Source organism: Ambystoma mexicanum, chromosome 7q (assembly GCF_040938575.1).
Source record: "Ambystoma mexicanum isolate Mex_15411 chromosome 7q, UKY_AmexF1_1, whole genome shotgun sequence".
NCBI classification, from domain to species: domain Eukaryota; kingdom Metazoa; phylum Chordata; class Amphibia; order Caudata; family Ambystomatidae; genus Ambystoma; species Ambystoma mexicanum.
In genome coordinates, this window is record NC_090941.1 from 580,325,323 (window position 1) to 580,351,822 (window position 26,500).

At 49.3% G+C, this 26,500-nt stretch overlaps 1 protein-coding gene across 2 annotated transcripts in view; it reads left to right on the forward strand.

The window, feature by feature from the left end:
- The first annotated feature begins 1,740 nt into the window (after window positions 1–1,740).
- Window positions 1,741–26,500, forward strand: part of LHFPL6 (LHFPL tetraspan subfamily member 6) — a 431,165-nt gene continuing 406,405 nt past the window's right edge. The window contains exons 1-2 of one of the 2 annotated variants that reach the window (XM_069639391.1): window positions 1,741–2,325; window positions 13,140–13,759. In XM_069639391.1, the coding sequence (XP_069495492.1) occupies window positions 13,375–13,759 (385 nt within the window). In that variant the 5' untranslated portion in view covers window positions 1,741–2,325; window positions 13,140–13,374. Of the gene's footprint in view, window positions 2,326–2,564; window positions 2,612–13,139; window positions 13,760–26,500 lie in introns of those variants that run through there. The other variant, XM_069639392.1, reaches the window with a different exon arrangement.

Consider the following 26,500-nt stretch of genomic DNA (forward strand, 5'->3'; position numbering starts at 1 on the left):
ATGTGATATCATGTGATAAGCAGCCGGTGTGAGTCTAGTCATAAATTATATGTTTGAGGAAACAGAAATTAACATTAAGAAGTAATTCTATTCAAAAGCGAATCCTGCAAAATGTTACATCCCTGCAGTCCCTTATCTTTGAATGTGCAGACAGACCTATGTGTAATGTGAAAGGTCCTGGTATATGTTACTGGAGAAAGCTACATATCAGACTGAAAAATCGATATATATATATATACCCACATATTCAGAGAAGACTGCACACACACACATGTTCAGAGAAGAACATGCAATACCAAAGAGCATTATTTTCCGATCCAAAGCTGCATGAGTCATATGCCAACAGGCCATTGTCTACGCTTAAATGACCTGCACATAGCCAATACATTCACAACCCCATTCTTACATATGAGAATTCATTTGAACAAATATTTATTTTTAAACATCAGCTGTTCAAGTAATTTTTCTGCAATACCATACTGGTTTTTATTGGAGAAAATCAAGGATTTTGATATACACGTCTGCACTGGACAAAAAGCAGCAATGTTATCATTGAAACAAATTGTGTAGCCTAGCTAGGAGCAATCATAGGGAAAGTGTATTTAAAACATCTTTTTCAGTATAGATTGGAAATGAATGCTTGGCCGAGAACCAGTGGTGAGATTCATGCAGGCAGGAAAAATGTGTATTGCTGATTATTTATGAGTCAATAACATTGTGATTTCTTTGGTGCAAAACACAAGAGCACCTTGGTTTAAATTTAATATTAATTCTTCAAATAAATGTAGAGTTTTGAGAAACACACTGTCTGTTTTTCTTTTGAGGAATTGTGTAGGTGGGTCTGTATATCTGGGGGCATGAAACCGATTATGCCGGCCTAGCTGAACCCCTAACTGAACCTATGAATATAAAACCATATACAACTATTTTTACAACACAGCAGCAATACATGCTGCAATGGAGTGGAGGGGCGAATTGCAGTTTTTCGGACTTGGGACTATCTTGAGTAGTAACCGTCCTGTTCCTGAATCGCAACAAGGAATCTGTCTTTAATTTCTCTTAGCACAGACATCTGGTGAAGTGTACTAGCCTCTAAGTTCATATGCAGCTTGCAGTTGACAGGGCACGCTGCTTCGGGGCAAGATAACATTCTCTAAGCCCCTAGTTGCCAGTCATTCCGTAACCACGTGTTTAATTGAAGCGTGGTAATTTCTTTGTGAATAGGAAAGCCCTCAACAAATGTAAGTCAATGGGAAGTCAGAGTAAGTTCTTTGTGAAAAGCGTACAGTTTATTTAGACCATGGTTCTCGCGAAAAGAGCAGTGTGAAAATGAAGGTCTATAAACAACAGCAGAGCGGGGCCATTAAAGTGCCGAGCGAGCATGTGCCCGCGCGGCTGTCACCGCGAATAAACGAGAGCAGACCGTGCATAAACCATGAGCTCAAAGCGGAGGATGAGAAAACACGCGGGATCAATGTGAGCGCATAGCACGCCTTGAAACTCTGCCAAACTTTACAGTGAAAGAAACCCGCTCTGCTCCCTCGTGGTTCCTTTTTACAGCAACGCCGAGCGCAGAAAAAAATCTCTTTTAATGTTAAGTGATTCCCCTGCCGGGTCTTAGTCCCACAAGAGGAAGCTGGATCTAACCCGGTCTGCGTTTCTTCCTTCTCCCCTGCGCTCGGCGGCGCTGGCTGGGGGCTTGAGCTGGGTGTGGTTTGCGGTGATTGATGGGCCCCCAGTGAGTTTCTCACACACACGCACGCGCTCGTGCCGACGCTGCCTCCCGATCTCAAGGAATGCAATAATAACGTTTCCTCTGCGGGGTCCTGACTGGGGAGGGTGCGGGGGCCCGGCTGCTTTTCGAAAGACGCCGTAGCGCTCGCATGGCAACTCCTGCGCCTCTCGGACCTACGGCGCCTGCAACTTCTCGGACCTACACAGCCTGTGCCTCTCGGGCATACATCCCTGCTGCTTTCTAGCCCTGCAGCTCCGCGGATCCCTGACGGCGGCAGGCGGCATTCCTACAGTCTCCCGGCCGACCCCTGAGCTGCCACGGGACCTATCTCTCTACTGCTCGCGGGTCGCATTCCTGCAGTTCTCTGGGTTGGAGCCCCCCCCCCCCCGCTGTCACAAGCAGACTACCACCCGCACCGCTTCTCATCTCTGGTCCCCACAGCGGAGCTCCCTGCATCGCCCTCAGGATCGCGGCCACGCCGTTCGCTGCGCTCTTCTTGCGGGGCTGTAAGTTTCCTGCTCGGTGTACTGGACACGCCGGAGTTCGTGCAGCAGGGCGAGTGCTGCCTGTGGGATGCAGTGGCGGGCCATGTAAGTGACACTGCGGTGGTCATTGGGACCAGGCACTGGCGACATGCAGCGCTCCAAACAACTTGCTGTTCCCGGTGTGCAATTCAGTGCATTGGGAGCTGTGCAAGACAGGGCCACCGAGAGAGACAGATGCTCCTCGGGACAAGGGCGATGTGTGGTGTAGAGGGTCTGAGGCACCCCAGGATGGGGGTGGGGCGGGAGGGTGGAGTGTGTGGTACAGAAGGAAATGAGCTAGGAAGGACGGGCAGTGTGTGCTACAGCGGGACTAAGGCGCCAAAGGAACTTGGTAATGTGTGGTACAGCTTGAAAGGATCTCTGAAGCAGGGGCAGTGTGTGGTACGGGATGGGGCAGTGTGTGGTACGGGATGGGGCAGTGTGTGGTAGGGGATGGGGCAGTGTGTAGTACGGGACGGAGGCAGTGTGTGGTACGAGACGGGGCAGTGTGTGGTACGGGACGGGGGTAGTGTGTGGTACAGCTTGAAAGGATCTCTGAAGCAGGGGCAGCGTGTGGAACGGGATGAGGCAGTGTGTGGTACGGGATGGGGGCAGGGTGTGGTACGGGGCGGGGTTAGTGTGTCGCACAGCTTGAAAGTATCTCTGAAGCAGGTGCAGAGTGTGGTACGGGATGGGGCAGTGTGTGGTACGGGACGGGGGTAGTGTGTGGTACAGCTTGAAAGGATCTCTGAAGCAGGGGCAGCGTGTGGAACGGGATGAGGCAGTGTGTGGTACGGGATGGGGCAGTGTGTGGTACGGGATGGGGGCAGTGTGTGGTACGGGACGGGGGTAGTCTGTGGTACGTGGCGGGGGTAGTGCGTGTACAGCTTGAAAGGATCTCTGAAGCAGGGGCAGTGTGTGGTACGGGACGGGGGTACTGTGTGGTACAGCGTGAAAGGATCTCTGAAGCAGGGGCTGTGTGTGGTACGGGACGGGGGTACTGTGTGGTACGGGGGTACTGTGTGATACAGCGTGAAAGGATCTCTGAAGCAGGGGCAGTGTCTGGTACGGGACGGGGGTACTGTGTGGTACAACGTGAAAGGATCTCTGAAGCAGGGGCAGTGTGTGGTACGGGACGGGGGTACTGTGTGGTACAGGGGCAGACGGTGCTCCTCTTCTTGTCCTGGGACTGAAGTCCTTCTACGCTGCTCGGGGAGTACTGGGGCTGTGGAGAGGGGAGCCTCAAAGGGGAACAGCAAGCAGCAGACCAGGAGGAGCAGTGGGGGTTGTAGGGAAGTGGAGAAGCGATGGGGGGTGCCAATCGGGGTGCCAACAGCCAAGGGGGAGAGAGGACACCAGGTGGGAGAAGACACAGTGTAGGGGTTCCACGCACGAAGGAGGGGTGGATTGTGACGGGGAGCGCGAGTGACAGTAGAGGCGGCGTTGAGTTTAAGGGGCAGCAAGCATGGGGAGCGGGGCACATTGACGTCATAACAGACAGGGTGGGGGCGGGGGAGTCTGCAAACGATGGGAGGAGGGGGCTCTGTCCACCCTGTTATCACGCAACGTGTGTAGAGTTAGTTCTGTTTGACTTAGCGTGGTTTTGTTTCCCCTTGCTTTTGGCAGAGGCTCATCGGGACACCACGCCAGTCCCTGCCAGTGCAGGGGACTCCCCCCCCCCACTCCCGTATCCCAGTCACGCACACCTCCGAATTCTCTCGATTCGGCCTGTTTCTGGGGTTAATGAATACTAGTGACACACGCAGCTTTAAGAGAAACGGTCCCAGTAATGACAATAAGTGCACCCCAACCCCTCACTCGCAGTGGATGGGGTGTCGAGGGCCGGCTGGTGATGGGGCTTCGTGTGGGCACTGATTGGCGCAGTCTTGCGTGCGAGAATGGTGCATTTTAGGGACATGTGTAACCAAACTTGATTTTTTAATGTTTCTCTTTTGAATTCATGCTCAAATTATGTTCCTGACCACTGTGCTCCTTTTTGCTGAAGGGATCACGTATTTAGCCGGCAACGTCTGCACACCAAGCCTGCAAATTATGATGGCTGACAGGTTTTGAAGTTCACAATTCATGTGCTTGAAAACAAGCTAACAACCCAGAACTAGTAAAAACATGGAAAGGTTGTGTGTTGCTCTCCCACTCTAAAAAGCAGGAGTCCCAGAAATGGCAGCCCAGTGCCAGACGTTGCCCTGCTGCTCTCTGCACCCACATGCGACACTGCATTTATCTGTGCAGTCCTGGTGATGCCTTGCAAGGCAGAAACGTGTCTGGGGTTGTCCTGGATGCCTTTGTGCAGAGGAATAGTGCCTGGATGTTCAGCGTTGTGAGCTAAAACGGGGTTGAAGACCCATCTTGTATGCCCCCTCAGCTGACCCTCGATTTGCTCATGGTCATGCCTTTGACCGAACCTTTCACTATGATTCCCCAGTTCAACTTGGCACTCTAGCTGGGTTGCTGCGTGACAGTTTAGAAACACCAGGCGCTGGTTCCAAATCCCTTTTCTGGATCCTCTTTCATCTGCTTTGTTACGCTCTGGCCTTTATAGGGGATACTTTTTTAATTAAATGCAAATTGCTTGCAGGATACCACCAACATTAGGCACTTAACATGGCTCATTTACAAGTTCCTCGTAAAGTATGCGGAGGGAACCCATTACACGTGCACCATGACGTTCACGGGTCCACTGTGTGTAATTTCACCATTTGCGCAGTGGAGTGCAAAAGTGCAGTGTGAAAAGGGGACGCACACGCTTGGACGCCACCCATTTGCCCCCTGCCATGCAAAATGAGTAAATGCTGCCTGCTACTTATGCATGGCAGGCCGCGTTTACAATGGATTCATATGGAATCCGCCTACTTTTTTCTGGTGTAAAAAGCAGGCGGATTCCACAATAATTCACAACATTTGCCACAGAATGAAAATGCATGCTGGAATAATTCCCTTGCAGAGAGGAAGGGCGAGGAAGGGCGAGGCAGAATCATAACTTACTATCCACCCCTCCTGTCCAAATGGTTGAAAATGTGCCGAACAAAATAACTGGATACATCAAAGTTCAAGACTTTTGTGCATCCAATTAACATCCAATTAACAGTATGGCTCTATAAAAATGAGCCCCAGCGCGTTGTTGGGTCCACTGCATCCAGTTTTCATCGCTGGCAAGACATGTTGTAATTGTGAACCAAAAGAGGCCCAGGAAGTAATGTTCAAAGTGGCCCATATTACACATTTTCAGGAAGCCCAACGCTTTTCCTATGAGAACATTTGGAAATAAAAATGTTACCACACAAAAGAGGCTTATGGGGAAATCTCCAGAGTTCCCACTAGGCCAGTCCACCCCTGTGTGAAAAGTAAAAGAAGGCGGCATCACCTTTACTCTTCATTGTTATGCTCCATTTTGCCAAACATGCATTTATTCATGCGCTGGAGTGCAAAATGGAAACGTAAGACCATTATGTGTTTACGCTGTTATCCCCCGCCTCCTCCCCCTCACAAGAGCCTGCCGTGGCCGAGGGCCATGTGTTTTGGCTTTGAGCGTTCTCTCGCGCTTTTTTTTTCTAGAGTGCATTTGCCTCTGGATGCCTGGCCCCTGAAAGCCAACGGATCTTCTAACTGTAACTCTGTGGAATAGTAACTGTTTCGGTGCTTCTGTGAAATTCCCTGACTTGGCAAGTTGCGCCGCCTCCCTTCAGTTGCCTGGGAGCGCCTCTGCCAGATAGGATCTTCCTGCATCCGAAATGACATTATAGATTCAGGCCCACTGATCCGTTGCTTGTCCCCTCCCCCTCAGTGGACTGCAGCCGCCAAGACCACAGGAGAGTGTGCAGGAAGGGGAGCACGTATCACTAGACACGCTGGAGAGGGCGTGGGGGGGGGGGGGGGAGTTCGGGAAGAGAAGGGGACCCCAGTGCTGCTTCCCTGCTTTTCATCCTCTCGGAAAGCCGGCTGACTAAGCAGCCAAGAGTTTCCACGAGCCTCTGATTTACTGTATTGCTTTCCCGAAACGGAACGCGGAAGTAATTACAGCACAAGCAGCTCGAAAAAAGTCCCCAGAGTGACGTATTATTCCGACCCGTAGCTCCTCGTTTAATAGTCCTCGTAGCAGTGAGAAGTGACTCGTGTCTGTGGAGAGCTCGCCACATAAATCCCGCCACTCAGTCTAGGCCTCCAGGGGAACTCAGGGATCACCTGGCAATATTGCATATGCCCCTCCCCCAACCAGGTCGAGCTATAATGAGCTGAGAATAATTAGCTAGAAGAAATGCAGGCAAGGAGAACACCATGGGGGAGCTGGGAGGAGAGTGTTGAACAAGGTGTAAAATGGCTGTAAGGGGTTTTCCTCCCCATGTGTTGGGGAGGGGGGAGGTGTCATCCTCACCTCCAGGCAGGGGTGTTACTAGGTCTGGGAAAGATCTGGGGCTAAGCTCATTTTGGGACTGGGGGCTAGCTAGCCCTTTTGGTTGTAACCCCTGAGCTTCTATCCAGGGCTACAACCAAAGGACCCAGGGCTGTTGCCCCCTCAGACCCCCAACCCCCCGCCCCCTTAGCAACGCCTTTGCCTCCAGGTGTATTCAATGCCTTCAATAGAAAGGAGAAGGGGGGAGATATACACCATCTGCTGGGGGAACCTCTGAATGCGGAGGTGTGAAAGAGCCCAATAAACGAAGGTGGCCTATGAGCAGGGACAGCTGGGCGTGGGAGGGCTGTGGTAGGTTGAGGTTTGTCTGGTGAGAGTAGTGCCAAGTTCAACTGTCTATCTTCCCTCATGCTAGTCCGGCCTGCTACTTTCAGCATTGCCAGTAGTATTGGTGCAAAGGGCAAGGCATTTTAAGCAGGGTTGGAAGTTGAGGCGAGCTGGGACCCATTTAGCTCCTGCTTATAGCCTAGAAGAGCCTGGTTTTTGCTTAAAACCAACAGCTACCAGGAGTTACTTTTTGGCTCCCCAGGCAAACTGATGCCGAACAAACACAACAATGTGACCTTAACTCCGTGCGTTTGGGATAATCTCAAAAGAAACAGGACACATCTATATGACATTTAAAGGATAAAGAGCCATAAATACCGGGTACAGTTATGTTTGCATTTTATGTGGAAGTTAGATTTGTGTAACGCTATGTACCAGCTCCTCGTTTTCCAGTGGTATCTCATGGTGACTGGTCACTGCTCGATAGCCTAGCTCCTGCGCTTATTAAATGCTAATTTCGAACCCTAATTTTAAGTGATGTCACCATGTGTTGCTGACACATACTATTTGCGTATTTTCTGTATACATTTAGTATCCTTACAATTTAAGACTGCAATGAAATTACATATGTTTTCTCCTTTGTCTATTTGCTTTGACAGTTTCAGCTATAATGCAAGTGTTTGTTTCCATGTGTTGTATGCTGAATTTCTATATACAGTGTCAGCTGCTCATACTGCACAACAGCTGCTCACACAACCCCCCACCCCTCCCCCCGCTGTCTGACAGTGCAGCTACCTAACACTGTCCACTACTGCCACAACCTCACACTGTCTGCCGTTAAAGCCTTTTATTGTGCCTACATGTTACACATGGCCCTCTGCAGAACGTGTTCAACTCACAGTGCTATCTAATCATGACAAAAATCATTGTAGGTGTAATACAACCACAGAGCGCTCAGGTTTTCCCTTGCCATCCTTTAGAAGCCCATCCACTCTTGCATTTTCTTAGAATTCTGGGGATTGTAGTTTTCCTAAATTTAAAATGGGAAAGAAAATAGTCCCAGAATTCTAAGGAAAAGAGACTCACACATGGCAAGGGGAAACGAGAGCTCTGTAACGACTGGCACCAAAAAGAGCTTGACCTCAAAATGCATCCTTAATTTATTCCGACATTTCCTGTGTGGAATACCCCTCTTTTGCCCTCCCCCTTTCTTCTACTCCATTACCCCTTTCCTTCCGACCAACTTTTTCCGGTAACACTCCTCCTTTGGAATGAGGAGTAGGAATGGAGTTTGTAATAGTTTGCATGCTTGCATTGTGGAGGGATTCAAGAGCACCGCTGATCAAAGAAGGGCAAATGATTAATGCTCTGAAATTAGAACAGTTTTACATGACGGGCTTGATATGTGATCAAGCATACTGCCAGCTTATATCCAACATAATGTGGCATATGATCTCGCATTGGAATATCTGACACAAATCACAAACCCTCCTTCCCTATGGGCACCCTCACATAAGAAGAGGATAGCTCAGGGGCAATGCGCTGGGCTTGGAAGCAAGACGACGCAGCGCAACACAGGTTTGATCTCCGGGTCTGTGCTTAGTAACCTCTGGGTATTAAGCTTGTTATAAATAACCAATTACAATTACAAAAAAGGCTGCCTATAGGACTGCCTGTCTAAAATTCTAGTTTCATTTCTCCACAACCCTTCTACTGATATGCTTTGCAATCACTCATACTGTTGATTTTAGGCAGATGAATTCCACAATTTTATAACTATAGGTTCTATGTCTCCCAGAGCTTATAAAATCCTATGTTCATTGACCTCTCACTGGATACATGTTGTACCAATTAATTCAATCGCTTTGCAATGCAAAGTTGTGATTTACATATTTTAATTTCAAAACTTGATACCAATCATCTTCACATGTATGCTTGCGGCATAAGGGCAGAATAATATAGATATACTCATTTTGTCAGTAGGACTTTGGGAGGTTGAGGTATCACATATGATGCACTTATGTAATTTAAGATCATTTAAATCCCCTTGAACATTTACTGTCATCATAACAAGCTGAGATTTAGTTTCAATTTATCTGAAAGCATTCCATATTCCCTCGTTTTCATGTGACCTAAAATAAAGGGACATCCATTTCTTCAAGGCTTGCTTTGAAACGCCACGTGAATTTATGAAATGCTTTTAAACTTAAGGCCTTTGTACGCTAAGTGTTCTGGGGTCAACCAAACACAGTAGATTCTGTTTGGTCAGGTCTTCCAGACAAAGTCAATACATTTCAAAAGTTTATACAGTCAAGCAAGGAGACCATAATCTAAAAACAGCCTGTGTTTTTTGAAAAATTAAATTCCTGTATTTGTAAGCATGCAACTTCAGCTCAAGCTATTTATGAGGGTGTCTGTTTTTGCTTAGACAATGGGATGTTCCAATCATGAATGGAGTGTCCTGCAGATGCCTCTACAGCACAGTAGCTCCTCTATATCCTTTGAACGACACCCTCTTTGTCTAGAGGTTGGTATTGCCCAGCAAATTGTCAAGTGACAGGACCCATGGTGGACAGTGGGAAAAGTGATGGACTGGACACACTAGGGAAGATAAATCAGGTTTGTGGGCTGTCCCTCAAAATGTCATACTTGCATGGCTACATACTGAGAGAGCATGTGCAGTGGGCGGGAATAGTGTAATATTCTTGCGACATATTGTAACATGCCTGAGTGCATTTGCTGCACAGCTCAGTGCTGTGGTTATGGGGTTGTGTGTGTTATATGTCTGGCAACAGACATGTAAAGAGCTTGTAAAGAGCTTTATGTCACAGTAAGGTCACTCTTACAGCACTCTGGGGGAGGTGTGGGGAGGGGGACTTTGAGGCTTCAAGCGAAAAATATATGCAGAAGTACCCCCAAAGTTCTGCGCTGTAGGGTCCCTTAAACCTAAATGGCCATAAGTAGCCAGGTTTATAACTGGGATAAGTAGGTGGTCCTGAAGTCACTTACATGTTAGGGCGGCCTTCAGTATCTAGCTTATCTGTTGTGAATTCTGCCAGAGTCTTCATTGGGCCATTCCAGAAAACCTATGGGAATTCCATTGGCATTTTGGGCAATGGGACACTCTTAGGTGGTTGTTGTGCTCCTCTGAGATTAATCTGGAGGTACACAGCCCTTTTCCAAACACTTGTATGAGCTGCCGTTGCTTAGTTTTATTAATGGATGGCAGTAGAGTGACTCCAGATAACTTTGAGAAAAACAGCTAAATTAACTGATCAACCTGCTCTTTGCACAGCACTGAGCTGGACCACCAAGACTGTTGGAGAGTAAGAGAGGAAGGAGGAAGGAAACGTACATGTAGGTGTAGCAGGCCCAAACTCCATTTGCCAAGTTTTCCTGGCAACTATCAGAAAATAGCTGATCCCTGGGATTGGTTTTGGGATATTAAACTGAATCACAGGAAAGTTAATGATCTGTGTGTGCAGGATTTTCAGCTAGGCAGGAAATGTGCACTGAGCAGAACAGTTTTCTGGAACTAAGTGTAGAACTGGGGGAGAGCAGGTCATGCCAGAAACCTCTCATTTCCGAGTGTTTTGATATTAGCCCTTATTACTATCCAATTCGTTGGTGCTCAGTTTGTAGACCTCTGAAGAATTAATAGCTGAGTCAGTGCTGCTTGTGTATTGGACTTGCGAAGCACAGGCTTGTCTCAAATCACATGCAAGCCCTCAAGCTGCCAGCTGTGGATGGGACCTCAAAGTTGCATACTTTGCAAGGGCATCAACCACTAACATTCAACAATAACTGGCTGCAAAATGTTAAGTGTACCAACTTCACTGCTACCCACCTCCCACCCCATTGCACACAACAGACATCTTATCTCTTTGTTTGCACCTGCCAAGTTAGAAAGCCTCTCGTGTACCCCTAGCATAGTTTTTAAGCTGGTCTAGAAAGATTGTTGCCTCCTCTGCCAGCTCAAAAATATTAGCATTCCCCCTGTTTCTAACTCTCAGTTGGTAGGATTAGAACAATGGCTGGGTTTTTAGTTTAGTAAGGCTTTCGTCATGGCCAAACCCGTCTTTAACGTCTCTATAACAAATTTAGGGAACAACCACACACAGTGGTCCCGCTATTACAGCTCCTAATTTAGTACTGCAGCCTCCAGAATACACTCACTCAGCTGGGCAGCCTTCAGCATGACAGCATGACAGGGGGTGTTCCCTCCTTATAACAGCCCCTTATAATCCAACAAGAAAGCCCGCAGCTGTCCCAAAGGCTTGTTTTCATGTTGCACTGGGTGCTGCAACTCTGCGTTTGCTTCCGGGCCTCAGATACCCTGTATTCTCCAGGTGTTTACTTTGCCCCTAGTTTACCATCCAGCTCTTTCACTTTATTCTCCAGCAGGATAATCATTCCAGAGCACAACATTGAGCGACTGTGCCTGTCCTGCCCTTTCGAGCGCTCCTCCATCCATGTTGAAAAGCAGGCAGTGAAAACGGTTGTGTCATAAATAGTAAACACAGCTGCCTATCCCCTGAGGACGGCAACTCTCGCGGGATTCCAGTGTAATCTCGCGGAACTTCGGTGTTCCAAGTGGCTTATCGCAGCCAGGTTTTCCAGTCTTGTTCCACTTCAGAAAGTGTCTGTTGAGATCCAAAACAATATGCTGGTAATTAGATGTGTAATCTCGGACAAAAAAACGACCTGCCTCATGGATGACATGTGACAACTAAGACTTACATTCTCAGGTGTGTGCTTGTCTGTGCAGGTATCTGTCCTGGCGGGGTCTGCCTTGTGTATGTTTGTGTATCTTTCCTTCCCACCAGTCCTTTGGGAGTGATAACGCCCACAAACATGACAGTGGCAGCCAACTCCTTCACTTTTGTCTCCACATTAGGCACTCCCGAGCTATGGCCACCCAACAGGGCCTCCATGCAGTCCATTTAGGATACAGGACTTCCAGGGATGCTATTAGACCCCACCCCCTCACCCTTCAAAAGCCTAGACATAGTCTCCTCTTTGAATTACAAACGCTCTACGGCCAAGGATTTAAATCTTTCGTCGCACCTATTCTCTGCTCCAGCTGCTTGATTTTCTCCTTACCCCCCCATCAGGTACCTCTCCCTACCATGTTCCCTGCAAGCCCCCTTTCCCGACATGAGAATGGTGGGTTTCGTTTAAACTCATTTCAGCTGTGCTGTAGTGTCGCCCCTGCCCTTCTTCTCACAAGACAGTCACCTTCCCTAAATTGCTTAGCTGGGCCCTCTCAAGGATAACAGCTTATTCCGCTACTCAAATTACCAGATGCCACCAGTTCAAACATTTAATGCTCAGACTCATGACTGGTCACTACACTTTCCCTCATCACGGTCATACCCTAACCCCCAGGTTGCACTTTTTCTGGTATAATTTCAGGGGTCTACCTCTGTGGCATGATGTGTACAACCTTGGGTGGTCCTCGGCCCGCACGCCAACTGAAGTCAAGCCCCACCACAGGGCTTATCATTGCTATGCATTTCCTTGTTAGAATGGTATGGGTGCTCTCAGCTGCTGGATCACTTCTCCCAATCATGCTCCTGCTACAGCACCCGTCTACTTAAAGGGTCTCTTGGGCATATCTACTGCATCTATATAAGAAATGACTCTTCTGTCTCCAAGGGTGTGAGATTTCCCTTTGCTTTTCTGGTGGTGCCTTCTCTATAGCGTCCGTCTTGAGGGGTACTGCTGGGAAAGAAGCAGAGAAAAAGAAGCAATGCAGCCACCATTTTGTGCACCAACCACACTGTCCAGTCAGGAGGCACCAAAGAGAGGTGATGATCTCAGGTTCCCAGCCTTCTCCCGACAGGTAATTCGGCATCCATAAGCTCTCCATTCCTCCCCTTACATTTGTGCCCTACTTATGCAGCTTGCAATCTTCATAGAAGAGAGACCCAGAAAGTGGAGCGTAGCCTAAACAAGCCAGGTAGCTATCGATGAGAGCACCAGGCCCCACCACTCCTTACCATCAATTCTGCTTGTACATTTTGCTTAACCCCTATAGATATTCCATCGAAAGGCTGTTTTTTGCTCTTTGTTTCCAAGAAATAATTCAAAATGGTCACCTTTTTCAATCACACAAAACATTGCTTACCTTGTAGTTTTCTCCAAAGGGACTAAACCTTGTTTTTTTTCTCTTTCTCCTCAGGGACAGTGCTGCTTACAAGATAAAAAGTGACGCGTGGTGTTAGAATTTGAGAAGATCCCATCAAGCCGCTGTGCAACCAAGAAAGATTGAAAAAAGATTTGTATCTTCTCTGTGGATTAACTCTGCATCGTGGATTGGCTGTCTGTGGTGATTATCTCTCCGGTTTACATTGATTCGTCTTTGGAAGCCTCAGTGGGAAGATAGAGCCTTTTGTTGCTTTGTTTCAAGTGTGAAGATGGCTTCCAGCCTCACGTGCACTGGGGTATTCTGGGCTTTGCTCTCCTTCCTCTGCGCTGCTGCCTCCTGTGTGGGCTTCTTCATGCCATATTGGTTACTGGGCTCACAGCTGGAGAAGCCAGTGTCCTTTGGCACCTTTCGGAGGTGCTCATACCCAGTGCGGGATGAGAGCCGCCAGGCCACAGTGATGGTGGAGCAGTGTGGCCGCTACGCATCCTTTGGAGCTATTCCGAGCGTGGAGTGGCGGATCTGCACCGTGGTTACTGGGTTGGGGTGTGGCCTCCTCCTGCTGGTGGCGCTTACTGCCCTAATGGGCTGCTGCATCTCCGAGCTTATCTCCAGGGCCGTGGGCAGGGCGGCTGGAGGCATACAATTCCTAGGCGGTAAGTTGAACATTAAAACACTACTGTACCCCTTAAACAAATGATTTCCAATCTGTACAATTGAGGCACTTTGATTCTCTACCCATTTTTAGGAAGCAATTGAAAACCAATTTGTTCAGATAAATTTCCTGGGCCATTAGGACAAGTTTATTATGTAATTAATTAGTCCTAGATGCAGTTCTCTGCCAGGTTGCTCTTTTGATATGCGCGATATTAATTCAAAAATCAAATCAAACATAAGCAGCTACTGTGAGTAAACAATTCTTTGATCTCGGGTTTCACCATGGATCAGTATAGCATGATTGCATGGCCAAGTGAATTCATTGAGGCCACTAAATGAAGAAATATCTGCTCTTTTCTGACTTTATGTTGACTCTTTCCATCACGGCAAACCCGCGCACTGCCAGACGCATGTGGTTTGTGTTAAAGCCATTGCTGCTTTTCCAGATGAGCCTGCAGCCCTGCATGGATTGCGTTGCTTCTAGGCGATGGTGGCACACTGCTTGCAGTTTGCTGTGGGTTCTAGACATTCAAGGTCCCTGTGTGCACTGTATTTATTTTCTCTTCTTCCTGTTGCTATTGGTGGCTCTTGTGCCTTAGAGTGGGCTCCAGTATCTGCTTTGTTTAAACAGAGTGCTTTGCATACATGCTTCCCTCCCCTACAAGCATCTTCAACTGGTTATCCCTCTTTTCTTTTAAAGGGAGCACAGTGAGGATGCCCATAAATAAATGCTGCACTGTTCTCCAAAAAGAGGGCTTGCCGAAATATTGCACCGAACTGAATTTAACAGTAAAATGGACCACGTAGACATAGCAGACAGATATACAGGAAATCAAGGCCTGTGAAAGAAAAGAGTTTAATATGTGGGCAAACCGTCAGAATGGTTCTTTTTTTGGGGGTGGGGGGGCAAATCCACCGAAGTGTCTGTGCTCAAAGTTGCCCATTTGCTGGCTGGTTTGTTCTGAGGATATTTCTGGTTGCTGTAGGAAAGGGCTCTACAACATGTGACTACCATAATCCCTCACCATTGACAGTGCTGGCTAGGGTGGGTGGGAGTTGCGCGCCAAAATATCTGGAGAGGCGCAGGTTGCAGACCCCGGCGATGGCACTACACCTCTCTTCTTGGATGACTTCACATAGCATACTACCATTGTTTTCTTTCATTTGGGCCAAAATAGGCCTTGATGTGGAGTAGTTTAGGATTTTCATCAACATAAGGGCGGTGGAAAATGTTCTACATGTTTCTTGACACGCAAGCAGTTTCACCTAGTCTCCTTTTGTATCCCTGGTGCACTTGTCTCATCAGAAAATCAGAATATAATAAGGCATTGGGCAAACACCTGGGAAATTATCTGTTTTGTTTCTCATACTTCCCAACCTTTGGAATTTCTTCCTGGCTGAATTACATGTCTCCTCGGTCAACATAATGATACAAATGTGGCTAAAGTAGTGAATGTGTATACACAAAGCCAGCCCTACAGATAAGGGGTGTATCAGCCACTTTTACACCCTAAAAACAGCCAAATACTCAAAATAAATAAAAATAGGGAGCAAAAATACTCCCAACAAAAAATAGGAAACAGACATGTAGAACCTTCAACCCCTGCTTTTACCCATACAATTCAATGGCTATGTTTGGACAGTAGTGCATGTAGTACCACAGGAAGAAACTGCTATTATTAACTGCCTGTTCAGAAGAAGTAAACATGTATCGTTTAATGTGTATGAATAATTAGGCAGGGTTCGAAATTGACATTCTTTGAGCTGGAGCTAAAGCTAGCTCCTGGGTGTCGGGCATCACCCTGCAGGCAGGAGCTACCGCAGGGGAACCAGGAGCTACCAAGGATGCTCCTTTAACCTTTTGTCCGTTTTGTATGAACCATTGTGTTTAAATGTGTATTAGATGTTCTCGAATGGTTCTTTATTAACATTCTCAAATACTCAAAGTTAATGTCACATTGACATGTTTGGAGAGCACCTGTTGGCCCCAGGACCCAAAAGTAGCTCCTGGTAGCTAAATAACTCCCAACTCCTCTCTATTTCGAACCCTTTTAGGTGCAAAGATGCAAAGAAATAACGATTACAACAACATTCCCATTTTCCAGTAAAAAACAGGTTTATTCACATATAAAATATTCCCATTTGGAATGGTACTTACATTTTTAGTCCCTAAAAAATAATTCTACTTCCAATTTTAAAAAATAGGGATTAAAATACTCCCACATCCAAACCGTACCTGGAGCACTGCCCACAGCTGCCGCTTATGCCACAATTCTGTGCCAAATTCCTCCTCAATCTGTGTTTGGTCTGCAGATTATAAAAGGACCTGTTTGTTCTTTGATCAGCAGAATTAAAAAAGGCCGCAAGCAGGAAATGAGCACTCAAGAAAGCTGTTATGCATTTCTGTAGAAAATACGGAAAGGCCTTTGCACCATCCCTAGTTACTGGCCATAGAGAGGACATGCAGGTTCTGAAAGAGCGCCCATGGCTTACATGCATGGCTTGGCCATTACAAGTATTGACTTACATTGAATATTGCACCATCAGCCTCTGCCATTGATCTGAGAACACTGCTCTGCCATGCCGGCTGGTGTGGAGGGGTGAAAGTGCGCTGCCCCCCTTTCATTAAGCGAGCATGTCTCACCTAGCCTGGAGTTACTGACAACATGGCTGCTCCTGTCTGCCTCCTAAGCAGGGCTTTAAGTGGGCCGTGCTGGGGGTTCTAACCAAGGCTCTGCTGAGGACAAGCCAGTGTCTGATCACACTGTGCTCATTCATGGGTGCAGTATTCCATTGGTTTCATTCAATTGACTGCCTGACACAGTCTATTGAATGAAACAAAATTAACTGAACACCAATTAACCAGCACAGTGTGATTCGACACTGGCTTGTCACCGGCAGGGCTCTGGTGAAGCCCCAGTGCAAGACAATAATTGAAAAGATGTAATCCGACAACTTTACTTATTTATTATCGTGTGCAGGGGACATTCCAGGCCACACCCATAATTTAGGCCACACCCCCTCATTGCAGCCCCCCCTCGATTTCTCATCCCACTTAAAGCACTGCTCCCAAGATTTAAAAGTCAGACAAGAACAGCAATTTCATCAGCAGTGCCAGGCCACCTAAGTGTTGGGGGGCTGTATCTGCGCCCCCGATGCGGTCCCGCAAGCCCCGTCACACATAGCACACGGAGACACGGTGTTGCTTGTTCGGGCTTCCCGGTCGCTCTGCCGCGGCCGGGAACGCCCCCTTTATTTAAACACCACGCGGCGGCGTGACACGTCACGCCGCCGCGTTCGCCCGTCATCGGGCAACGCCACACTCCTCCTTTTCCGGGAGGATCAACAAACAACACAAAACCTTTCAACTTTATTAACCCAATAACCACACTTATGAAAACTTCACTGCACACCCAGAAGAGCAGAACCCCTTTAATTGCAGCCACCCCCATTAGGATCCCCAAATTCACTGGCCATCTGTCCAACAACATAGTCGCTGAGGTAGGCGGGTTTCCCACGCCCAGATCGCTGGGGGTACCTCCGGCCTACCTCCGGCAATCGATGTCCCTCGGTCGCTTCACCTCGGAGGGGAGACTCCGGCAACTCGTCCTGGAAGCTGTCGTTGAACGATGTGTAGGGAGGATCAGGTTCAGGGGGGGTTTCAGTTCGCGAATCACCCAACTTCTTGAAGAAGCTGACGTTCCGGGTGACGGCCGACCTGCCATCAGAGGCCGTGACCATAGACCCTTTCACCGCCACAACGTCCAATGGTTCGGGTTCGTAGGGTAGTGAGAGTTTGCCCTGGGGATGTCTATTCCGGATTAGAACCTCATCCCCTGGTTCGAGCCTCTGAGGTTGAAGGCCCCGTCGTAGATTTTCCTGCTCAATCCGAAGCCGTCTTTCAACCTCAACTCGCTGATCATCAATGACCCCTGGTTCCCTGTCCCCCGCTTCCGGCAGCAGTCCTCGGGGGCATCTCCGGAACAGCACCTCCGCCGGGGCCACTCCGGTGGCGGCATGTGGAGTCGTATGGTACACACGGAGAAACTGATAAAGGGCCCGTTGTAAGGATTGGCCTTGTCCCTGAGCAATCCGGAATGTTTTGTTCAATGTCCGCATCAGTCTCTCGGCATCTCCATTTGCCCGGGGCCACAGTGGGGACACCTTCCTATGATGTATTCCACAGCTCTCCATCAGCTCAGAGAATCTCTCGCTTTGAAACGGCGAACCATTGTCGGAACAGAGTGTGTGTGGAAAACCATGGGCCGCAAAGATCTTCTCAACAGCGATCACCACATGCTCGAATGCCACGGACTCCACAAACTCAACCTCTGGATATCTGGAGTATTCATCTATTATCACCAGGAAATGAGTCCCCACTGACGTCGAGCCAAAGTCCGCATGAACGATCTCCCAAGGCCTCGTGCCCCTAGGCATGGCCTCAATGGCAGGCTCCCGTTGGAGAGGGGCGGCCGCTTGACACCACACACATGCTGCCACGAACTCGTCGACCTTTCTCTCCAGCTCGGGAAACCAAACCTTCGAGCGGAGTCGCGCCTTGGTCTTGGCGGCCCCTTGATGTCCATGGTGGGCGAGACTGATCACCTCGAGGACCTTTGATTGTGGAACAACAATGCGGTCCCCCCGGAGCAGCAGCCCGGAGTTAGAGAATGATAACTCTTCCTTGACCTTCCACAACTGTTCCAGCGATGCTCTAGCTTCTGGTGTGCGTCCGGCCACTGCCTCCAGAATGGACTTCCAGGATCCGTTGTGCATCGATTGTTTCAATATTTGAAAACACTCATCTCCTGCTGCTGCCACCTCCAGTTCCTCTATGGACATCGCATTTGGTGTTGCCGCCTCCACAACCATGCGTATATGACTGTCCGCTTCCTCTTCACAGGTATCATACCCCTCTCCCCCACTCGCTCCAGGATGGCGGGATAAGTAGTCCGCCGCATTGTTGGCTCCTGGTCTGTAAACAAGGGTGACGGAGTATTCAAGTAGGGCAAGCATCCATCTCTCGATTCTTGCCGGGGGTTTAGATGAGGACCCTGCCAGTATTGGAATCAGTGGTTTATGGTCTGTGACCACAGTCACCGGGCGCCCCAGCACGTAGAGCCGGAAGTGGCGGCAGCCCCATAACACCGCCAAAGCCTCCCGTTCAATTTGGGAGTATCTCTGTTCCGTGTCTGTGAGAGCCTTGCTAGCATACGCCACAGGTCGAATGGTCCCAGTGATGTCTATTTGGGTCAACACAGCACCCAGCCCGAAAGGGCTCGCATCGACCACAATTTCCGACTCCAGCGCTGGGTCGAAGAATGCCATAGTGTCCTCCATGGTGAGAGCACCTTTGATGTCTTCAAAGGCAGCTTGTTCCAGGGGGCCCCAGTGCCACAGCGTGTCCTTCTTGGTGAGCGCCCGAAGAGGTTCCGATCTTGAGGCTAGATTCTGGATGAAACGCCCACAGTACGTGACCATCCCTAGAAAACTCCTCACCTCCGCTACCGACTCAGGTGCTTTCGCCGCCTTAATGTCCTGGACTTTCTTCGGATCCGGCGACACCCCACCCTCCTTAAAAATGAACCCAAAGAACTCGATAGACGAGCGCAGGAACTCACATTTCTCCCTGTGAAGGGTGAGGCCCAGCGACAGAAGGCGGTCTAGAGTCTTTCCCAGTCTCTGCATATGGTCCACCTCGGTCTTGGCAAACACCAGAATATCATCGCTGATATTAAGGACGCCTTCCAGATCTGCCAGGGCGCCCCTGATAATATTCTGGAATACCTCGGCGGCCGACGACACTCCAAAGCTCAGCCGCTTGTACCGATACAACCCCCGATGAGTAGTAAAGGTCGTAATGTACCGGGACTCAGGGTGGAGTACGACCTGATGATAGCCAGCCCGGAGGTCCAGCTTGGAGAACACACGAGCCCCTTGGACCTCAGCAATAATGTCATCGATGGTCGGTGTGAGGTGCCGCTCCCTCTGGATGGCTTTATTGGGGAGCCTCATGTCCACACAGATGCGTACTGAGTCAGGTTGCTTAGGTTTTCTGGCAACCACAATCGGGGACACCCAGGGTGTCGGGCCCTCCACTTTCTCGATGATATCGAGGTGCACCAAATTGTCCAGTTCTTTGTCCACCAGTTCTCTTAGATGGAAGGGCACTCTGCGGTGTTTCAGCGCAACAGGTTGCACGGACTCATCAATATGCAGTCGGATCGGTTCTCCTGTCATCTTACCGATCCCATTGAAGAGTTTAGCGTAACGGTCCAGGAGGTCATTTATGTCCTCTCGGTGCACGGCGTATGCAAATCTTACGATCCCCAACGCTTCCGCAGCCGCACAACTGAGCAAGGTATTGCTACTGACTGGGGTTACGTAAAATCGAGCCTTGATGTGCGACCCATCATGCTCCACCTTCGCTACAAACGCCCCATCCAGTGGTGTGGGATCTTGACCACCGAACGCAAATATACGGGCCCTCGGCGTTACCAAACTTGGGGGGGGTCTAAGAGAGTCATAATGTTCCCTGGCCATCACATTGACAGAGGCACCTGTGTCCACCAGGACTGGGACCGGGGCGTTGTTGATCTCTACGATACACCGTGGCTGCCTTCTGCTCTTCCCTTTGAGCATCTCCACACTCGAGACAAAAAATATGTTTTCCTCGTCCTCTTCATCAGCCACCTCCGCCTGAGGATCACCCTCACCCTGTTCCACCTGGGCTACGCTGGGCTGCTGGTATTGGCGAGGGGCCCATATCCGAGCCTGACCTCTCGGTACCATCACGGGCAGGGCTGCACGGCACACCCTCGAGAAGTGATCTGCCAGTCCACACCTCCCACAGACCTTTCCAGCCGCCGGGCATTCCGCTGCGTGAGGGAGGTCATAGCCGCACTTTTGGCATGACTCACCGGCTCTTCCTGCCCTGTCTCGGGGCCCTCTGCCCGGACGCCTCGCTCCTCGGCCACCTCGCCACACGACGCACACCTCCTCCGACCTCACTGAACGAGATCCAGACTCCATCTTGACAGCCCGGGCTTCAGCTACCTCATGGCACCGGCCTAGCTCCAATATGCGTGGCAGCGTGATGCCAGGCTCCCTGAGGACTTGTCTCCTGAGTTTCCCCGACGAACATGCTTGAATGAGCATGGTGCGGATCATGTCGTCCGCATCCCCCCATGCACATCCCAGAGAGAGACGGCGTAGGCGACCATAGAAAGTGTCCAGCGTCTCCTCCTCCTTTTGTTTCGCCGAGAGCATGACAAACCTCTCATAGTCCGCGTTCGCAAGAGGGAGAAAATGAGTAAGGAGTGCCGCCTTGGCCGCATCATACGTGTTGTTGGCAGGCGTAAGGGACTCAAAAATGTCTTGGACTGCGGATCCAGCCGAATACAGCATAGTGGCGATTCTACTGTCATCATCCGTCACGTGTGCCGCCCTGAAGTACATATCAAGACGACTCACCCATCTCCTCCATCGGGGCCCCATGCTTGAGGGTGGACCTGACGCGTCAAACTCTGGAATGGGCTGCAGAGCTGCGTGTGCGGTGGGCACTGGTAGTTGAGCCATGATGGGGGGTGCAGGTTGACCCAGCAGCAGACCTGGAAGAGCCTGAGTCCCTGGGGGTGCAGCAGCCGGCTGTTGGGCGGTCCGCGGGGCAGCCACCTGGCCACGATCCCGGGGTTGCGACGTTGATGAAGTGTCGCCGTCTGAACCATCAGATCCGTCCATGGACTTGAGCGCACAGGCACCCCCACCTACTGCGTTGGGGGCCGCAACTCAAACCCACGACCATTCCGGCGTTCGTGCAGCAGCTTCAATCTGGTCACCCCAGCACACCAACAGTCACCATGGGGTAAATCCGGCAAGACCCACCACGCCAGGTGTACCTGATGATGAGGGAGATGAAGAAGCTGTCATGCAACCACTATTGAATGTCCATACCAATTTAGGAAGTTCCAAAAATTAAGCCTGGAGCATGGATTGGTTTCATGCAAGCCCAGTCATACCAATCCTTCTCCGAGCTTCCACACGACGTATGAGTCCCAGAAAAACTCAAAAATCCATAACAAGGATATGGGCGTGCAGATTGAGCTACCCGCTCTTAATGTGTCCAAAAATTAGGCTCATAAAACGTTTCTGCTCCAAACCGGAGCCTGAGAAAGATTTATAGCCTCGAGACAAAATGGCCGCCGGCCGCGTGTGCGTCCTCGCGACCCGGCCTTGATCGGAGCGAATCTTCGATCCGCTCCGGTAAGAAAAATTTGATGAAGTCATTCACCGCCGGGCCCGGGTCTCCTCTACACCTCGTCGCCACTGTTGGGGGGCTGTATCTGCGCCCCCGATGCGGTCCTGCAAGCCCCGTCACACATAGCACACGGAGACACGGTGTTGCTAGTTCGGGCTTCCCGGTCGCTCGGCCGCGACCGGGAACGCCCCCTTTATTTAAACACCACGCGGCGGCGTGACACGTCACGCCGCCGCGTTCGCCCGTCATCGGGCAACGCCACACTAAGGACACGCGCCGCAATATTCAGCGTTTTTTTCTTGCGCTGTTCAATGGGTTTTGTGCAAAAGCCTCAAGCCAAACTTTTGAGGGACTGGCGGCGAGTAAGAAGTCCGGTCCGCCGGCCTCTCATCTTTGTGCAAAGAGGTTGCGTGATTCTTGATTTATTCTTTCGCCGTAATGTACAATTTCTTTGCTCAACTGCAACTTGGATTACCCCTGACAATTCTTTTACACCAGCTTCATTTCACCCTGCTGCTGCCCTGCTTTCTCCCACCCCTCGCCCATCTAGGCGTGGTAGGGGCACTGGGGTTCTTTTATCTCCCCCTTCTGGTCTCCCAATCTTCACCCCTTTCACTTTCTTTCTCCATGCATATTTCTCCTATTGCCCCTTCCTGTCATTATGCTCTTTTCAGTATCCGTCCTGCTCGCCCATCTCTCTCATTCCACGCCACGAAACCTCTTCTTTTCTGTTTGTTTTTTCTCGTACCGACTACTGTTCGTCTCTACTTCTTGCTCTTCCTGTATCACATCTTCTTCCTCTCCCTTCAGTGTATAATTCTTTGGCGCGTCTGATTTTCTCTTTATCCTCTCGTTCTTCTATTACATCTTCGCTACTGTCTATTTCATTGCCTCCCTTTGAATCAGGGCTTCTCTACCCCTTTCTTTCAATGGTTTTTAGATGTATTCATGTTCTTGCTCCTCCATACCTCTCCTCGCTGCTGTCGTTCTACTCCACTTCCCAGACTCTCCAATCTCAAGATCAGTTCCTTCTCACTGTTCTCAAACCCCAGGGGCTTCTTATTGTTTTCGTTCCTTAGTTCTTCTAGCCCCAAACACTGGAATTCTCTTCCCCTTTCTGTCCACTCTTCTTCTCTTCTAATCTCAAAGCCTATCTTCTATCCCTTCTTTCTAGTTAATGATATGTTGTCTGCCCCACCCCAGCCCTGTTTTAATTGGGTCTGCATCACACTAATTGCACTGTTCTTTTTTTGTATATTGTAGTAGTGCTTTTGGCCAAAAGCACTTTATAAATTCAATAAAATGAAATGAAATTAACATGTATAGGCACAGCCAGCATGATTTGTTTTCCCACTGGCAGAATTATGGCATATATTGTGGGCAGAGACATCATGAACTTTCTTGTGAAATGCTCCTGTGCGTAATTGGTGGACTGACATCGATTGGATTTTCTTATGTGTTTCGTTATAAATCTGATTGTAAACTGTTTGACTTTTGACCAATTTTTCACAGAAAGTGTCATGTAAAATGCAGCAGATTAACCAATGTTTTCTTTATAACTGTCCTGGGGAGAACCCCAAACCCCCACAAGCCCCCCGCCCAACCCCCGTCCCAACCACCATTGTTAGGTTCGTGTTCCCTTGGAATGCACAGTCGCTTCCGCATGTGGCCCATGTTTGCACCCCTCAAATGAAAAATTGCCCACCTGCCACTGCTGGTCCATGTGTCCCTGTGACTTTGAACAGAGGGGGAGGTGGACGAAGAGAGCAAGGGTCAAGGGAATGCAAATAGAGGTTGAAGGTGAGACCATCTGAGAAGGAAGAGGAGGGTGCGAACATCTGAGAAGGGAATAGTTGATTGACAATGAAGCTGAACGCATCAGGTATTTCTGGAATGGTGGTTGGCGCTACGTGGGTAGTAGGAGCTATGATTTTTGAAAACTTTTTTGAATGTTTTAAAACAATAACTCTGCTCAACACTGGCGTGGGCGCCTCATTGGTGGGGTTAGTATTCCCATGTGCGTGGCTTGTGCCCCTTGGTGTTTTGGGATTTCAGAGTGAGGCTGTCCCGTGTTTGCACTCGGACTAGGAATTGTTTACATTGCGCGTGCCGGGTGAGGCAGCGAGACAACTGTTCTAGTCGAGGGGGAGCAGCGTCCCCGCCATAGCAGTGGAGAAGGAGTCGGCAGAACCGGGAGTTTCTCCTGAGTTTGGGGATTTGAGGTTGGGTTTGTTCATGGCGAGAATTCTAAAACGAACCTTTGTTCGCAGTAAAGTTATCTTTAAAGGTTAGCTGTCGCCAGCAGGAAATGGGACGGAACAACATGGGGTCTTGCCGGAGTGCTGCCCTATCCTAGACCCAGAGAATTGCCCACAAAACTGCTCTGAAGCCGCGTTATCGTCGCGCGGAGGTGCAACCCGCGCTTCAACGAAGCGTGGGCTCTGTAGCGCTGCGGATTATTATAAAAACCAGTCTGCACGCTGAAGCGCTGGTTGCTCTCCAGAAAAGGACTTGCAGGATCTGCCCTGAAGCCGAAATACACTTTGAGCAGACACAGCACGGGAAACTAACACTCGCTTGTTGCAGCTTCCCTAACTTATATATATGTCCTGCAATGTACAGACATTTTTTTCTTAGGGTGAGTAGTATGACCAATCAAAACTGTAGAGCCCAACTTCCATTATATGCTCACTAGGGGATCTTACTAAATCACTATAAGACATGTTTCAAATTTAAAAAATGTGGATATTTTTATGTTATCATAATGCTCTTTGCTTTTATGCAAATCGCTGTTATTGGGTTCTATGAAGGGATTCTGTATTGCGTGGCCTACCCTGGGCCACGCCCCTCCCCATGAGCCCAGCACCGCCCCTCCAAGGCTGAGCAGGGTCCCCAAGGATTTTTTTTCATTTCCAGCACTGGCTGTTGCAGTTGTTTTCCTTGAGCTGTCACCAGACTGCTTAAAGCATCTGCAAAGGAAGGCCCACCTGCAGAGTTGCTGGGAGGAGTCTGGGAGGCTATAGCCCCAGGTCTTTTGGTTGTAGCCAAGGATAGAATCTCACGGGCCACAAACAAAAGTCTAGCTAGCCCAGAGCTAGCTAGCAGCCGGTCAAGTGGCACAGCGAGTAGAGCGCTCGCATCCCGGCGGGCCAAACTCAGCCTTTCATCCTTCCGAGGTCGATAAAAGAGCACCACACACCGTGGCTAATAATAAGCAGCGCTCAGATACCTGAGGGTTCGTAGCGCTATATAAATGCCAAATTATTATCATTATTATTATTAGAGTCTCAAAAGTCCCGACATCAGCGTAGCCCCAGATCTTTTCAAGACCTAGCAACATCCCTGCCCACATGAAATATATTTAAAAGACATTAAGCGATTCTCTCTGTGTAACATCAGTCCATGCACATCTGACATGGATAGATTTTCGGGCTGGATATATACTCCCAAACGTTTAAAGGTGAGCTCTTTCCTGAAGCCTGATATATAGTGCTTGCTCACAGCACCAAATTCACAAGGGAAAAGATTTGGACATGTGTTTTACACTGTGCGGGACTTAGGCCGGTGGAAAGAGTATTCACAGAGACTATGGGCCTCATTACGAGTTTGGAGGCAGCCATGCCCTTAACAAGGGCATGGCTGCCTCCAAACTCGGGTCTGGGTCCGTGGTCCCTGAATGGTGAATTACCGGGCCATTCCGACTTTGAAGGGCCCGGTATTTCCCCATTCGGGAACCTGACCCGGACCATCCCCATTCCCATTTGAGCCCCAATAGGGCTCAAATGGGAATGGGGAGCATGCTAACATAGGGCCCGTTAATGACGGGCCCGTTGTTAGCATGCTGGTCCCCTCGCGGGACCCGCAAAGGACGTCTGGTCTGACCAGATGTCCAGAGCGGGTCCCGCAAGGGGACCTCGTAATAGGGGGCGGAATGGGTTTAACGGCACCGGCAGCTCTACTGGCGTGGTTAAACCCATTCCGCCTGGGTCGTAATGAGGCCCAATGTCCAATATATGCGCAATTTACGAATGGCGGACATTTGAAATGTCAATTAAGGTAATTCGCAAAGAGAGTGTACTTATGTTACACCTGAATTTGGGGATTTACACGTTTGGATTGTGCTCGTCACTGCATACAGGGTGTATGGGGTGGATCATACAGAAACTCAGATGCCATGCGACATGGGTTCCACATGCTGGTCAGGGCCAACTCAGCAGTTCATACTGTAGAGGTTGATATATCAAGTCTAGCCTTCTATAAATTACCAAGGGATTATGATGGCCTCCACCTGTATCATTTATATGTGTCATTTGTGCAGAGAAGTCTGGGAAATGCATTTGAGAATGTTTGTGAATAACCACGGAATTTGCACCTGGGTAGGTTTTTAGTAACATTTGAACTGCCGCCCCTTATCCGTACGTTCCTCATCTCATCTCCCCTTGCCACCGCCTTTACTATGCGGCTTAGTTGAATCTGACCTTTC